Consider the following 17,162-nt stretch of genomic DNA (forward strand, 5'->3'; position numbering starts at 1 on the left):
GGGGGTGGGGGCCGCTGGGGGCTGGAAGCCTGCTGAGACCACCACCTGCTGTCCTGGGGAACATGAAGTTTCACCAGGCAAGTGCAGCCAAGGAGAGCAGGAGCAGGAGTGATCGGACTCTGTCCAAAGCCATTGCCGAGGGGGAGGGCAGGAAGCAAGCCCATGCATGGGCAGCAGGACTGGGCTGGGAGGGAGGGAGCGAACAGTTCGTGCAGGTGGGTGAGGGCATCTGAATCCGTGGTTTGGGAGGAGGTCGGCCTCAAGGATGGGACCAAGTGGGGCGTCCTGGGAGGAGGTCGGCCTCAAGGATGGGACCAAGTGGGGCATCCTGGGAGGGGTGTCCCTGTGGACCCAAGAGCTTGGGGAGGGGACAGAAAGACTAAGGTGGCTGCCAAATAGAGAGGCAAGCCCGGGACATGCAGCCACTGTGCACCCACGTGCACAGCCGCCTGCCCACCCACACCCACCCAGTCACACGTGCACACACACCCCCAGCCCTCACAGACACCCTCACACGCATGCACCCTCACGCACACACCCCAGACAGCAGATGGGGCGCTCGGGTAATTGGTTAAACCTGTTCCCAATGTCTGGCTCCGCGCTGGCAGCGCCCGTCTGACAGGAAAGCTGGCTGGGCCTGCACCATCAGCCTGCTGGCCTCCCCTCCCCCAGCCAAGGCTGCCCCTGGACGGGGCTCAAGCAGAGGCCGCTGGTCCCCATCCTGGCCCCTGGGCTGCCCTCGGTCCACTCCACCAGGCCTCCCAGAAGGCCCACAGGAGTGATGCAGCAGTGGGCCAGGGGGGCAGCACTGGTGCAAATGCCATTCCAGAGGCCAGGAGAGCTGTGGCGACTCATTCTGGAAAGTTCTATGGACAAGAGGCTGTGTAAAGGCCATTTCCTAAAGACAAGACCCATGGCTTAGGCCCAGAGTGGGACCACCTCGCTCCTCACAAGGTACTGTGGACTGGAGCTCCTGCCACACTCTCCAGCACCTCTGCCTGGGGTTGGGCGGGGGCCCCCTCAGAGGAAACGCCCCACTCATGGCCCTTGCCTGGAGGCCTGGCTGACCAGCTCCCTGTCTGCAGCTGAGGACCCCAGCAGGCCGGCCTCCTCTGGGCCCTGAGCTCCAGGTGGGGGAGGGCCCCCATTCCTTGTCGTCTTCTCCCCTTCTCTGCTGCATCTGTGTGTCTCTCTGAGAGACTTTGGTTTGTTCCCTGGATAGGGCCCAAAAACTCCCAAATTAGCAAACCTGGCAAGCCCGCCGCTCAGAAAATAGTTCATCCTGATTCCATGTTTTTCAGGCTCACAGAAGCCTTTATTAATGAAGTCACAACACCAATATTTACCGTCTGCAGGGAGAGGCACAACATGGGGGATGGATGGGAGGGCGGCAGGGACTCCCCACCCCGCCCCCGGCCTCCAGAGAGTGGTAGGTTTGCTGGAGCCCATTCCAACCCTCCTTTGGAGGACAGGGGTGCTCCGCCGGGATTGGCTTGTCCCCTCCCCCTACCAAGGGAGCTAGAATCTGAAAGGGGAGGGTCACTGTTCCTTGGCCCCTCCCTGCACGTCAGAAGGGGTGCCTCTTCTCATCCCCTCTCCACTGGTCACGACTCACTCCCGAGAACATGGGCCTCTGTTTGGCAGCGAGCTCTCTCTCTCCCTCTCCCTCCCTCTCTCTCTCTGCTTGGGAAGTGATGGGCAGGGTGTCCTCGTCCGTGAGGGCATGAACATGGGGGCAAAGCCAAGCCTCTTCAGTTCCTAGAATGCACGGGGCACAAGTGAGCTGGGCAGAGCGTGGGGAGGGTCCGGGTCTGTGGCCCAGCAGCAGGCTTTCCTGGGCTTGAACCCCAGGGTGTGACCAGGCAGTAGGGCCAGGTCTTGGACACCTTTCGAATGAATTCAACATTTCTCAAGCAGCGGTGGGGTGCCCCCCAGAACTCCTGACAGTAGAACAGCTTATGCAGAAGAACAGCACCGGGAAGCCACAGCTTGGTCTGAGACGGGCAGCCGTGGGCCAGACTGATGTGCAGGGTACCAGGACTGAGGTAGGAGCGGCCAGGGATGGCTCCACGTTGGGGCGTGTGAGCCACAGGGAAGACATTGTCTTCTTTGGGCTCAAGGGAGAGACACCCAGCCTCGGCGTGGAGGGTGTCACCTCCAGCATCCACAGAAATCACTGTGGCCCCCCGTGTGGCCTACCAGGCCTGGCGGCATGGTGAGCGGAGGTGTGTGACGTTAACTCAGCCTGTGGAGAAACCCTTCGGGACTTGAGAGGCTAGGTGCCTATGAGAGGAGAGGCAGGAGGAGCAGGCTGCGTGTCTTCCAGCTTGGGAAGCAGTGTACATGGTTAATGCGCTCTGCCAAGCTGGGAGATCCTGCTGAGACCAGGGGAGGGAACCAACCCAGTTGGGTTGGAGATGGGTTGGTTATGCTGAGGGGCATGAGGTCAACAGAGTCCAGCAGGTCTGGAAGCAGAGGACAAGTCCCGGGAATGGAAGCCATCCTCGCAGGGGGAGGTCACACACAGTAGGAATCAGGAGCGACTGTGAAGAGGACAGAGGGGAGGGGAGGCCGGGCGGAGACTCAGGAAAACTCGGTGGGGCAGGAGGAGGTGCCGCAGCCACTAACGTGAAGGCAGAAGATGGAGTTTGCAGGGACTGGCCACAGGGGCCATCCTGCAGACAGGCAGGTGGGCTCAGATGAGAGGTGGCTGGGTTTGGCCACAAGGGGGTGACGGCGACTGATGTTGGTGACAGAGCCCTTGAGGGAGGGGAAGGCGTAGGAACAAGCTTGGATGCTGTCTTCAGGGGAAGAAGGTTCTTGGGATCCAGCTTTTGCTGTTTTAGGAGCAAGAAAACCTTACTCTGGGCCTAGTGGACAGCGTGAAAGGCAGCCGGCGAGCTCCCAAACTCAGTGGGCCCCGCCTGGGGGTTCTTTTCTGGGTGGGGAGATCCTGGAAGCAGGTTGTAGGTTCTGCCTAAGCCCTCTCTCTCTGAACCTGTCATCTGCCCTGGGGGCTTCTCTGGGGACAAGCAAGCATCTGGATGGGGCCAGCACTTGGTGTGAGGACTGGTGGCTCTGGGAATGCCCTCTCCCCACAGCCCCCAGCTCACCCATTCCAGCTGGTCCCCGCTCAGCTGACAAACGTGACAGCAGTGTCTACAGCCCCACGCGTAGGGAAGGTTTCCTTGACACCCTGGGGCCACCCATCAGTTGGGAGAGACCCAAGCCTCCTCCCGACACAGGAAACCCTCCCCTCTGTGCCCTGGGGCCAGGCGGGTGCTGACCACCAACTACAGCAACCCCTGGTCCTAGCCCCACCCCCGCCCCACCTGCCCTAGTCTGAGCCCACCACCACCGGAGGCTCCCAGGCTCTGGGGGGCAGGGGTCGGAGCTGGATGTCCAAGTCGGAAGAGAAAGACTTTATTCCCATAGGGAAAGGAGACACAAGGAGCACCCTGGGAACTACAGGAGGGCCTGGAAAATAAATTAAAACAGAAATGCATGGAAAGCAAACTGGAGGTGAGAGAGGAAGCAGAGAGCAGCCAGGAGGCTGCCGTGGTGCACGGCAGGCCCAGGCGGCAGGCTCTCCCAGGAGATGGCCCAGTAGGCAGGCGGGCCCAGACCTCAGCCAGCCCAGGTCTTGTCCCCTGTCAAAAGGACCCTGGCTCCACGCCCTCTGGAGCCAGGACTCCAGGCATCCCGCAGCGCAGCAGCCGGCCCTGGAGTGGCCAGAGCGCACTGGGGCCCCGGGACCTGGCAGCGGTGTGAGCGGCACTCTGTCCGTGGCTCTGGCCGTGTGGCCCTAGTCGTTGGAGGTGACATCGATGTCCTCCCCGTTGGCCTGCTTCGTGGCCAGGCGCCACCGGTTGATGTGGTGGGAACCCTTCTTCTTCTGCTCAGACTCAGGCCCTTCCTCCTCCAGCTTCTGCCGTTTGTACTTCGTCCTCCGGTTCTGGAACCACACCTTCACCTGGGCCGGGGCCGGGGGCAGAGGTGAGAAACCCAGCAGCGCTTCCCTCTCCCCCCAACAGCGGCCAGGGCCTCCGCTCTCAGGCAGAGCTGGGGGCCAGGGGAAAACAGGCCACCTAGGGCCAGGCCTCTTCTGGGTGCGGGTGAGTCGGAGCCAGAGTGAGGGGCACTTCTGTCCTTCTCAGACAGAGGCAAGAGAGAGGGTCCTGGGGGGGCAGAGAGGGAGCTCCCGCAGAGCAGCCTCTTGCTTCCTGAGGCTGGAGCAATGTGGGGGTGCTGTGGAGTGGGTGCAGGGCTCCAGCCTCAGGGCCAGCAGACCTGGGTCCCCCTGCTTTCTAGGGCAGAGATGGCGGCTATCAATCCTTCACAGTGTTGATGTGAATGAGGGAACATGTGCAGAGCCAGTGGCATGGGTCCTGGGGGGTTCCCCGAGGGCCGTGGTCCCTCACCCTGGGCTGGCCTGTGTGTCCCCAAGGTGCCACGGACAGCCACCAGCTGCACCACGAGGTGGCTTGGATATGGCGACGTAAGCAAGAGAAACCTGCCAAGGAGACTTCACCACGTCAGGTGGAACGGATGAAGAGAGGGTCGGTCTGTGACCCACCCCCTCCCGTAGTGCTCTGGACTCAGCCCCCCAGCCCTGCCCTGGGAGGCTCCCCCAGGTGGAGTGAAACTTCCTGAGGGGGGCTCCTCTGGAAGCACCGTGTGGGACAGGGGGCACCCTGGTCGGGGCGAGTCCAAACAGAGCTGGATAACGGCTCTCTCTTGCACCCCACTTCCTCCCCCACCCCACCCCTAGCTCAGGTGTTGGTGTGGAGAGAGCAAGGGAGGCAGCAGGTGGGCTACTCTAGGCCTGGGTCCTCCAGGAAGTCCTCCCAGACTTGTCTCATCTCAAATCCTCCCCCTCTCCCTCCTCTCCCAGCATTCCCTCAGTGTCCAGGAGGCAGGGAGGGATGCCGTCCCCTGCACCCTGTTGTGCATCATCTGAGGGGCTCAGCCTGGCTTCGGAACCAGTGCTGCGCACTGTGCGAAGAGCTCACGTTGGCTGCCCCACAGGGCTGGCTACCTTGCTCCTGACTTGGCTTTGCCAAGCTGGGCCAGATCCCCTTCCTCAGAGTTGGGAGGAGGGGTCTGGGTGTGGAACCCTGGCTGAGCCCCTTCCACCCTCTGGACCCAAGTCCTTTAGGCACAGGACCACTCGCTCGAGACTTTCAGTCACCCCCCTTGTGGAAGTGATGCCGGGAGGGCAGGTGCCAGGTGTGGGTGGTAATGAGCTGGCAGGTACTGCTAAGTCCCCAGTGCTGGCCATTCTTAAACAGGCGAGCAGCACAGACCACAAAGCCAAGCAGCAGCAGCCTAAAGCTCGCTGATGCCACACCCGAAGGTCTCTCCTGCTCCGCCACTTCTCATGGTCCCTCCATGCAGCCCATCCACCCCAGGGGCTCCTCTGCCCGAGGCTGCTGCTACAGCACCTGCCACCCCTGGTTCCAGAGCCGAGGATGGGGCTGGCCCAGCCAATGCTCCAAACCAAGAGCCAAACTCTGCCATCGAGTCAATGCCAACTCAGAGAAGCCCTACAGGGCAGTGTCGAACTGCCCCTGTGGGCTTCTGAGACAGTAACTCCTTATGGGAGTAGCAAGCCTCGTTTTTCTCCTGCAGAACGGCTGCTGGTTTCAAACTGCGGACCTGGAAGTTAGCAGTCCAACTCGTAACCACTACAGCACCAGGTCTCCTTCAGCCAGGACTCGGAGCTACACAAAGCAGTCAGCCAGGGGCAGAAAGGCCCAGCTCAGGGAGAGGAGATGCTGGGTCTGGATGGACCAGGTGTAGGGATGAGCCTGCATCCCTTATTTCTAAAGCAGGGCTCAAACCTGCCCACATCTTTATCCCAGATGGACCAGAAGGCCAGCAAAGGTTCCAGGCGAAGGCCTTCTAGATCCCATGCCCCCTCCCACCTCCCCCGGCTAAGCCCTGGGTGGTTCCCAGTACAACCAGTTGGCAGCCAGCCTGGCCCCTGCCCCCCGCCCTGCAGCCCATGGTGGCTATGCCAGCCAGTAGGTGGGTGAGTTCGCCCTGCCTCCTGTGCAAGGCATGCCCAGGACTTAGGGCTGGATGCAGGGCTGGGGCATCATTCCTGAGACACTCAAGTGGGCTGGCTCTGAGGGCTTGGCCAGCGTGGTGCTGGGGTAGGCATGCAGGGCAGTCCCGGACAGCAGCAGGGACAGAGGGCTGTTTGCTGCACCTTTCTTCCTCCCCCGCACCCAGAGCTAGCTTCTAGTGGGATGGACCCCTGCAGGGCACCAAAGTGTCCGTGGTAGCCCTTGAGACGGGGGCTGTTTTGTGAACAGGGGAGCAGAGCCCAATGAAAGTGATTCGAAAGATGTTCCCCTCCGGAAACTCCTAAGGTCAAGGAGGCACCCTCTAAAAGGAGTGTGTGCCAGCCCTGCGGACCTTGGCGCTCTCCCAACACAGCCCAGCTCTCTTCCGGAGAACAGCCTTGGGCCTGAGGGTCCAGATGCTGTTTACCAGGACTATATCATAACAGGGGGTGCTGACGACTTCCTAACATTCGTGGGGAAGGCAGGAGGCCCGGGGTTGGCACAGTGTGATCATTCCAGGGAAAAACAAATCTATGCATGGAGGGAAAAAGACTGGAAGGAAACACACCAAAAATCTGGCCGACTTTCCTTTCTTCTAGGGGCTTTTCTGAATGCCCTTTGACGCGTTACCCATAACAATGCATCATGGTTTTTTCACTGCAAAAGAGAACCTGAGGTGGGCCCCACTCCACATGTGGTGCAGCCCCAGCTCTGCAGGAGCCAACCATAGGAGGCCCTGCTTAGTTTGCCTACCACCCCCCATGGCACACCTCTCCCCGCAAGGCTTCCCTCACTGCCATCTAATCAATCCTGGCACTGCTCGACCCCAGTGTTTTGAAGCTATGCCTGAGGTTTTCAGTGGCTACAACCTTCAAAGTGGAGAGCCGAGTCCTTAGGCTTGAAGCACTTGCCAACAAAGATCAAGGATCGCAGCCTTCAGTATGGATCACAACTCAAGGTCAAGAAGACCAAAATCCTCACAACTGGATCAATAGGTGACATCATGCTCAATGAGGAAAGGTTGAAGTGGCCAAGGATTTGTCCTGCTTGGATCCATAATCAATGGCCATGGAAACAGCACTTGAGGGATCAAAAGACATATTGCAATATCTCTCTGCACAAGACCTCTGTACAGTACTGAGAAACAAGGCTGTTACTTTGAGGCCAAAAGAACACCTGGCCCAAGGCATGATGAAAGTTGGACATTGAATAGAGAAGACCGAAGAAAAATCAAAAATCGATGCATTTGAATCGTGGTGCTGGAGAAGAATATGGGAAGTACCATGAACTGCTGAAAGGACAAACCCATCTATCTTGCAAGAAGTATGACCAGAGTGCTCCTTAAAGGCAAGAATGGCAAGACTTTGTCTTACACACTGTGGACATATTGTCAGGAGAGACCATCCCCTGGAGAAGGGCATCATGCTTGGCAAAGTGGAGGGACAGTGAAAACAGAGAAGGCCCTCAAGGAGATGGATTGACACCATGGCTGCCACAATGGGCTCTGGCACAGGAACCATGGTGAGGACGGTGCAGGACCGGGCAGTGCTTCGTTCTGTTGGGCATAAGGTTGCTATGGGCCGGAGCTGACTTGATACCGTTAACAACAATGAGCGAGCCCTAAGAGTCAGTGATATTGGACTGGAGGACCCCTTCCCGCCTCTGACCTCTGGGTTTGATGAGGGTTCCTTGTGGTCTCCCAAGTCCCCATTTCCCTGGACATCTATGATAAGTCAGATCCTTTGAAGACTCACTACCTTCTTCTGCTTACCCAAATGAGAGAACTCTTAGTGAGCCTTCAAAGCCCTGTTCAGATGTTCCCATAGGCTTGCCTTGAAAATATCCAAGAAAATCACTCTTTCTGGTTGCCTCTAAATTAAGGTGACCAGATGTCCCGCTTTTTGGTGGGACAGTCCCGATTTTTAACAATTTTTCCCGTGTTTTACAAAAGTCCCGATTTTTGGAAAGAATGCATGACAAGCTAGGGTATACGGTTTTCGGCTGCCATGTGGCTATTTCAGCAAGATATGAGTTTTATCAATGGTGTCCCGCTTTACCAATGTTAAAATCTGATCACCTTACTCTAAATGGGCGTTGTGGGTGGCTTCTTGCCCAGTGGAGTAACCAAAACCAGGGCTGGACAGAAGGGGCAACTAGAAACCAACCGATAGGCATAGACCGACCCTTGAGCTCCACCCCCAATACACTCAGAGATAAAATCATGCAAGAGTCATTACCATGAATTCATCTGACCCAACCCTCATGTCAAGTGATCGCCTACTGGCACCTGGTGTGTACATATTGGTATCACCTGACTCCATGACCCAATATACATCCTGCACATGGTGCACACTCAGGGCTCTGATTTCACTCCAGCCTGGGTCTGCCCCGTGGACACAAGGTCAGTCTGGTCAGGCTCTAGGGCTGCACCGAAGCAAGGAAGAACAAGTCCTTGGTGCCGGAAGAGAGAACGAGCTCTTGGTCAGTGTTCCTCCCACCCGGATCAACCCCCTAGCCATTTCAGCCCAAATCTCCCACTCTCTGCACCAAACACACAGGTGCACCCCAACAAAGCTGCTCAAGTAGCTCACCTGGCAACCACTCCTGAGGCTCGAGCCAATGGGGACCTCGGAGCTCTGGGCTAAAATTCACACACTGCTCTGCTCACCCCTCTCAGAAGCTTTATCGGAGAATAGCGGCGGCTTAATAACCAGTGGTGCAGGTGAGTGCAGGAGAAAGATGGAAGGGGAGGGGCAGGGAGAGAGCAAGGAGGAATGACCAATAAAGTGAGTGGCTGGGCGTGTGCAGATTAACAAGAAATGTGCCCCCTATCACTCCAGACATGTTCGTGGGGCCTCTACTTGCCGGCTCTAAGCTTGGGTGGGATACAGCAAAAAACACAGGCTCAGGCTCAGCCTCTGCCCTCCAGAGCTAAGACAACCAGACATCTGGATCATCAGTAGCACCCAGGGATTTGCTTTAAAAATACTTTTCCTGGGCCCCATCCTAGACCTCCTAAGAGAAAACCGTATTTTAAGATCTCCTTGGGAACTGGTTGATAGATTTTGGGGGGAGGGGACTGCTCCTGGAGGCAAGGCTGGTGCCTGTCATGATAGGAGGGAGCCGTATGGTGAGCGCTGAGCACGTGGAGGAGGGGCTGGACCAAAGCAGGTGAGCCACAGAAATCCGGAGAGAAGCCTAGAGCTCATGTCATTCAATGGCCCAGACATGGCAACTGAGGCCCAGAGAGAAGTCAAAGCTGTCCCCAGCAAGATGACAGAGTATCATGAACAGACATGAATATAGGCTCTGCCCATCACCAAGGAGCTCTACAGAGAAGGGAACCTGAGGTTACCCATAGATGCACAGAAGCAAAAACGAAATAGGAGACAAAGAACCCACTGATGGGTAGGTAGAAGTTATTGTCAGGAAGAAGGGCATCTCTCATCAATAGAAAATAGAAATGAGCTAGCTTTAGGGAGGTAGTTTAAGGAGAATAGACAGTAGATGGCTAGATGTGAAACAGCTATCTGTGGAGGACAGATTTGAGAGCTCTGAGAGACAAATATAGATCTTGACCTCAGACATAGCAGGGGGTTGATGGGAGGGACTGATGCTTGGAGATTAGCTGATAGCTGGAAGTGACAGGTAAGCCTGCCTGGTAACTACTGAGAGATGGAGAGATAATTCACTCATTTATTATATATTCCCTATGTCCAGATGATACATTACCAGGTAAATGACAAAGACGCCTCTGACCATGGTAATGGTGTGGCCAAAGGAACACTGGAAGGTAAAGGAGCCCACATTTGGATCTTATTTTGCCCTAACTCGACATAGTATGTTAAATAAGGGGAAGGGAATAGACAGGAGATGGAAATGAATATTCTTTGAGCTCATGCTGATTCCAATTCCTGTCGACCCCATGGGTTGTCAGAGGAGGACTGTGCCCCCAGGGGCACTTCGAGGGCTGGCTATTCAGAAATGGATCACCAGGTCTTTCTTCTAAGGTCCTTTGGTGGACTTGAATCTCCCACTTTGGTTTTCAGCTGAGCACAAGTTAACCATATGTGTAACCCAGGGGCTCTGGCTCCCGAGTGCCTACGAAACCCCAACCAAACCTGCTGCTGCTGAGTTGGCTCTGACTCAGGGCGACCTGCTATAGGGTTTCCAGGGCTGTGAGTCTCAGTGGGAGCAGAAAGCCTCATCTTCTCCCAAGGAGGGGGCCTGATGGTTAGTTGCCGCACACAAAGGAGAACTTGGAGCCACCTCACCACCAGGGCTCCCTGGTGCTCCTGTTAGGTGCCTTTCATCCTCCGACAGCCCATTTTCTGGGTGAGGAAGCTGAAGTTCAGGGGTTAAGTAACTCTTGCAACGTCTCAGCAGGGGAGCGGCTCTGATAGAAGCTCCACTTGGCTCTGGGCTCATCACCTGGAAAGACCTCCCGGTCTCCACATGGTGGTGCCTAAAGGGTCAAACCTCCCCTGATTCTATCTTGTGGTGGTTGCTCTTCCACACGCACAAAGAAAGCCCACTTCTAGATGGAATTTTAGTAGCTATGTATATGAATCTCTCCGGTTTGCTGAATGCATGTTGTAAAGGCCTCGTAATAAAAACAAAAACATCCATTTCATAACTGGCATTAACAGGAGCAAATATTGACAGGCAGCGAGATTCCACTTGAAAGGCGGTTAATTAAAAATGCTCTCAAGGAGCGGAATAAGCAGGAAGTCTAAAAACAATGACATAATTTCAACAAGTGTTATCTGTGGGTGGTGGGACGATAAGCCTTTTTGTTTTGTTTGTTTCCTTATGCGGCCATGATGAAAACTTAATAAATATTCATTTTAAGTGAAGTTAATGATAAATACCATCCTTAAAATTGACACCTTTTTAAAACAACAATCTTAAAACCCAGTTTTTTTTGGGGGGGGTGAGAAGAGGCTGTTATTTATGAACTTATTTTTTTAAATAGATTTCTTTCTTTAAAATTTTTTTAAATGAATTCCATTGTTTTGAAAGCATTTTCCTCTGCAGTTAGAACAGTCCAGCTGGGAAGCCGGAGTTCTTGAACACCGTCAGAGAAGCCAGGAGCCATTCCGATGAAGTGATATGTGAGCCAGGCTCCTACCCTCACCCACCACCCACATCCCTGATGGAGAGGAGAGGCCATAGGCTGCCTTATCCCCTCTGGAACAGGGGTGGCTAGGAGACTGGAGGGGAAGTGGTGAGGCTGGAAATGAAATACCTAGGGTAGCTCAGCGCTACCCCGCCCCCTCAAATTCCTGTCTCCTTAAGCTCACCCAGACACTGACATCCACCTCCAGGCAGTATTCGGAGCAGGTCCTTCGTTTGCTAGCTAAACCAGGTGGCTTCCGGGCATCAGGTATATCCTTGTGAGGGACCCAAATCGACCTCTCAGTTGTTTTCTTGGAAAATGCTAATCATTGATCAATTCCCAAACTCTGTTAATTCACCCAGTTCAAACCTGCCCAAACCACAGGAGTCTGTCCCCCTCATTTTCGGGACAGCCTTCGGCATGGTTGAAAACAGCTCTGGGGACCTCTTGGGCTTTCCCCGCCACCCCAGGCCTCTCAGAGGCTCCAGAGTGCGCCCCTCGACCCCAGAAACTCCCCGTTCCTGCGGCCAGCCGGCACAGGCTGCCTACTTCCCCCAGGGGCCGGACTGCTCCAGGCAAAGTCCCTGGCTTCTTGTGTCTGTGGTTGCCTAGGGACACTCGGGCTGCCGCCTACCCTCCACCCTGGATGCTGGGCAGGCCAGGCCTCTGCCAGCTTCGCCCATGAATAGCTGTGGACTCAGCACAAGGAGGGCCTGTTCACCCCATGAAACGGCCAGCATCCCAGAAGGGGCACAAGGGAGGGGCTGAGCCCAGCTCTCGGCAGCCTGGCACCTCCCTGGCTTCCTCTGCTGACTTCTGGGCCGCCTGTGCTCCCGGAGGCAGGAGCTCTGCGGACAGGCAGGTGGAAGCACCTGGGGTGGCCCCTGGAGTCGGGTGGGAGAGAACTCCACAGAGGGTGGTTGAGGGGGCGGGAAGCTGTGGCCAGAGAGGGGTGATTACCTGCGTCTCAGAGAGGCTGAGGCTGCCCGCCAGCTGTTTGCGCTCGGCGCCCACCACGTAGTGGTTCTTCTCGAAAGCGCGCTCCAGCCGCAGCAGCTGCGAGGGCGAGAAGGCCGTGCGGATCCGCTTGGGTTTGCGCGCGAAGGGGCCGTGCAGAAGCAGCCCGTCCTGGGGCACGTCGCTCGCTGCCGCGCCGCGCCGCCGGGCCACACACGCAGGTACAGAGAGAAGGGGCGCAGGTGAGCCCAGCGGTCCCCCCTCAGCCTTGGACACACCCACTCCCCTTTCCCTTAGGCCCTCCTCCTCCTCCTCTCCAATTCCTTCCCCGTCCCTGGGCTGCCCCGCAGTGCCCACCAGCCCTGGGCGAGCTGCGCCGACCCAGAGGTGGGGAAAGTCCCTGGCCTCTCCTCCCCTGCCCTTTCTTTCCCCGGACGCTGCCCTTGTCCCTGAGTCTCAGAATGAATTACTTTCCATCAGAGCGTCTAGGGAGACCCATCGCTGTCAGAACGGCTGGTACGAACCGAACCGTTGACCTTTTGGTTAGCAGCCGAATGAGAACGAACTCTTTAACCGCTGCACCACCAGGTCCCTTTGCTTTTAATTAAGCCGGCGTATACCTGGTGGCGCTGTCGGTAAACGCTGGTCTGCTAACCGCCAGGTTGGCTGCTCAGCCCCACCACATTGCTCCCTTAAAGATGCCGGTCCTTGGAAGCCCATATTCGGTGGATGGGAGTTGGAGTCCCCACAGTGCCTCAGAGTGTGGGGTTGCTGAAATACCTTTCCCTCAGGGTGGTCCGAGAGGAGGCAGGATGAGGCACCCGAAGGACAATAAAAGGAGTAGAGTGCAAGGCACCCCTAGGCCAAACGGACTGGGGAATTAGAACATCCCCAGTTTCCTCTTCACCCGGTTACATCAGCAGCCAAAAGTCCAAGCTACTAGCTCCCAGAAGGCTGCCCACAGGTCTGGGTTCTCTCTTGCAGTAGAGAACAGGCCAGGGACTAGTTCAATGGCCTGACCTTCCGCCCATTTCCTCTCCGGGCCTGCAGGAGACCCAGATGCCCAACCTCTAGGGTGAAACCCTTCTCCCACAGGAGACCCTTTCCCCTCTCTGCTGAGCAAAGGCCTTGCTGCATCCCTCAATAAGCCCATGTGCTAAGGAAACACATGTATAAATATCTAGCTGTCATCTTTCTCTCTAATATATATAGATGGATCGGTTTCTGCATGGGCGTGTATAAATATATGCTCCAGCCTCCCTACTGTCTTGTTCTCCTTTCTACTGTACAGAATTTTCAGCAGTGCGACTGTCCCTTGGCCAATGCTGCCCAGCCTGGGGCTCTGCTCTCATACTCAGAAGGGCTAACTCAGGGCTACATGAGGCTGGGGTGGAGGTCAGGAACTACATGGAAACTACAGCTAGTGTCTACCCACAGCCCGGTCTCAGAGAGGCTGTGACACACTCCCACGGGCCCTGACTGCACCCGAGCACCACCACCCAGGGGCTCGCAGGCAACAGCACATAGCAGTCCCCAGACCCACCAGCCATGCACAGCCCCATGGAATGTTTTGACAGAGTTCGCTGTTGAGATTGACTGATCCAATTAATTTATTCGGAGAGATGGCCACTGGCTCCACTCAATCTGACCTGTTGTTTTGCTCTTGAGACAATGATCTGGATAATTCAATTGGCATCTCCCACCCACGGCTGGTAATATTTATGTAAGTGTAGCAAAGGCACATACCATAGATACTCGAGTATAAGCCGACCCGAATATCAGCCAAGGCACCTAATTTTACCACAAAAAACGGCATTAAAGAATGTGCTGACACACTTGGCATATACACAAGTATATACGGTAATTGAGATCAACTCTCCAGGGGATTGTTCATGCCCCTCTGCTGCAGAACAGGAACTGCACCCTCCTTCCCCAGATCCCTGGGCTTTGGACACCAGGACAGGCTGGAGCTTTCTGTGCAGCAGGGCTGACCAAGGAATGAGGGGCTAGGAGGTGAGGCAGACAAAGTTCCTGACCAGGACCAGGGACTTTGAAAAGTCACTGGCTTCCAATGACCTTCTCCAGCTTAAGTGGCTGGGTCCCAACTGGGACAAAAGGGATCCCTGCACAGGTCATGGGGGGAGGGCGGGAGGTGGGGAGACACTGGGCCCTGCAAGGTAGGGGGCAGGCCCAAGACTCTGTTCCCTTGGGATGGTGGAGGGGACAGATGGTCAGGGGAGAAGGCCGGACAGAGAGGGTAAGGGGGAGAGACAGGAGGAGCTTGCTCTAAGGTTGGAATCCGGAGAAACAAAGTCCGGAGGGTGTGGGCCAGGAAAAGGAGCGGCTCTGTGGGAAGCAAACACTTGGAGATGTTAACACAGATTGCTTCAAAAACCTGCCATTTGGAGCCCCTTAGGAGTCTCTGCCATGGTTGCCTCTGGACAGATGAGCCGCAAGGAGGAAGAAAGCCCTGCTCAGCCCAGCACTCCCAGGCTTCAGGTGCCAGCTTGGTCAGAAGTGAAGTGACTCAAGGAGGCAGTGAGGAGAGGGCCCAGGAGTGGAAGTGAGGGGGATGTACAGAGGCAGGAGGCCCCAGTGTGTGTGACTGGACTCTGTGGTATGTCACTTGTGTGCTGGAGTTCTCTGTGTCAACGTGTAAGACAGGAACAACACAGTCTGCCCTTTCTGACAGACATGTGCCTCTTCGCCTCCTGTCTGGCTATCTCAGGGGGAAGCTACATTGTCTGGAGTCTGCCCAGCGGAGAAAACAGCGCCTATAATGCCCTATCCTGGGTGATACATATCCTGCAGCCGTGTACAAATGCACAGGCTGAAACAATCACGGTTCCTTCCAACTCAACCACAGCCAAACACGAGGCTGGAAAATTATTTAAGGAGCTGCTAAGTGTAAACAAGTCATCTTATTTTAAACGAAGCAGGATTTTTCCCAGCAACAAACTGATCGGTTGGTTCTGTTTCTGAGGCTGGTGCCATAGGTCGCTATGTGCCTGGGCCCAGCTCACTCTGACCAGGAGGGAGGAAGCCCGGTCCATCCCACCAAGGTCTCTTTCCCACGACTGGTCTGCTCGGACAGAGGAAGAGAATGAGCCAGGCAGCGGAGCGCTGACCCGCCAGGACAGCGGGATCCCAGGCTGCAAAGCGGCTGCCAGCCTGAGACAGGGCAAGGGGTCGGCATAGCTTTCCCGGGAGTTGGAAACACTCTTCCAGGCCCGGGCTGGAACTAGCAATAGGGACTCTGTAAAGAGGTGGCTGGGGGTCCGTAGAGCCCCAGCCTCCGGCTGCAGTGTTGGGGGAGAGACCGGACGCTGAGGAGGCAGAGTCTGGGGCTAGGAGAAGGGGGAGGCGGGCCACGCGGCGGAGGTCACCTCCTTCCCCTCCAGCGGCCGGAACAAAGGCGCTCTTTGAAGCGCCGGCCCCGTTCGGCTCGCTGGTCTCGGAGGGTGGGGGCTCTTCGGTCCGTAAAGTTCTTGATCTCCGGGAACTAACGTCGCAGGCCGTCAACTCCGCGTTTTTCACCGGCTGCTCCTCCGAGTCCACGGGTCCCCACAAGGCGTGCTCCCTTCCCGCCGCAGCCTCGCCTCGCCGAGAAGCCGCTTCCCCGCGCTCCGGGACCGCTGCGCACAGAGCGCAGACGCGCTCGTGTTCGTTCCGGTAGGGTTTCGTCGCCGGCCTCCAAACGGGGCTGAAGTGAGCAGCGCCGAGACCCGGTTCTCTAGAAAACGCGGCGCCGGAGGCCCCGGCGCGGCCCGGCTCGCGGCCCCAGGCGGGGCCCGGTTGAGCTGCGAAGCGATCGCGTCTCAGGCTTTTGAAAGTCCGCCTGCGCTCAACGGATTTCCCGGTGCAAATCGGCGGCCACCCTTGGCTCCATCTTCGGATCCCGACACGGATCTCCGGAGACAAAATCCAACCGTTTGTGAAATCGACAAGGTACCAGCCGAGACTGGTGGCTCTGGGAGAAGCAGCCGCTGGCGAAAGCGTGTTACAGAGGACGGGGCCGTCCCAGCGGGCTGGGGACGCAGGGTGGGGTGGGGGGCTCTCTTGCGAGGCGCCCCAGTCCACGCGGACTAGGCCAAAGACAGGGAAGGCGGCTCCGCGGATGCGGGGCATTGGGGCTGCAGCCGAGGGCCCTGTCCCCGGAAGAGGCACGTCGCAGGAGGCCACGGGGCTTAGGCCTGGCTCGCTCCTGCGACTCCCAGGCCCCACCAGCCTGCGCTACCCGCTGTCCTTTCCGCAGCTCAGTGGGTGGGTGACTCCACCGTGACCCGCGGACGCCAGGTTTGGAGGCTCAGGCCGGGGACTGAGTTCACGAAGTATCAGGATGGTTTGCTCACCAATTTAGTCAGCAAACAATTTTAATTGACAGCAACTCTTGCCCGAAGCGTCTGACATCGCAGGCAATTTTCCGGATAATTTGGGCGAATCTTGGAAATCCCCAAAGGGGAAATGGGGCGGGAAAGTCTGTCCACAGAAATTCTTGTTGAAGGCAGTACATCCCTCGGTTTTGTAGCCTCTCTCTGGGTCAGTAGTATACACGTATTGGCCAAGTGGGACTGAGAAAATGCCAGACAAATTGGGACCCGGAAAAGCGGCGTTCTGTGAAACAATCAAGCAAGCAGCTATAGGCAAAGCTTCCAAAGTTCCGTTTTCTCCTGTTATCCTAGAGATATCCAATCTTCTTCGACAGTACTCACAGGGCCACGGTCAAGTTGGCCCCAGGGGCCAAAGCCGCGGCCACGGCCTTTTCACCGGCTTCATTGGAAGCCAGGGTTACCCAGGCAGAAATCCCATCTGCACTAACAAAATAAAACCGAAACCCGGAGCAATTAATGCACATATTAAGGCCAACCTCTCTCTCTCAAGAAAGGAGGAAAAACAAACTCCAACAAATTCGAGGGCGAATAAACGAACTCCAACAAATGCAACTCTTTCCATGGGGAAAGTAAGATAATTGAAAGCTCTGTGTGTGTGTGTGTGTGTGTGTGTGTGTGTGTGTG

The 17,162-nt window shown here is 56.6% G+C and overlaps 1 protein-coding gene across 1 annotated transcript in view; it reads right to left on the reverse strand.

The window, feature by feature from the left end:
- Positions 1-3,407: 3,407 nt before the first annotated feature.
- EMX1 (empty spiracles homeobox 1) overlaps positions 3,408-17,162 on the reverse strand; it is a 15,023-nt gene continuing 1,268 nt past the window's right edge. The window contains exons 2-3 of the mRNA XM_004696084.4: positions 12,151-12,335; positions 3,408-3,973 (exon numbers count right to left, since the gene is read on the reverse strand). Coding sequence (XP_004696141.1) covers positions 3,806-3,973; positions 12,151-12,335 — 353 coding nt within the window. The 3' untranslated portion in view covers positions 3,408-3,805. The remainder of the gene's footprint in view (positions 3,974-12,150; positions 12,336-17,162) is intronic.

This window comes from Echinops telfairi, unplaced genomic scaffold, assembly GCF_000313985.2.
Source record: "Echinops telfairi isolate 266 unplaced genomic scaffold, ASM31398v2 ScPeMD7_9;HRSCAF=40, whole genome shotgun sequence".
NCBI lineage: Eukaryota > Metazoa > Chordata > Mammalia > Afrosoricida > Tenrecidae > Echinops > Echinops telfairi.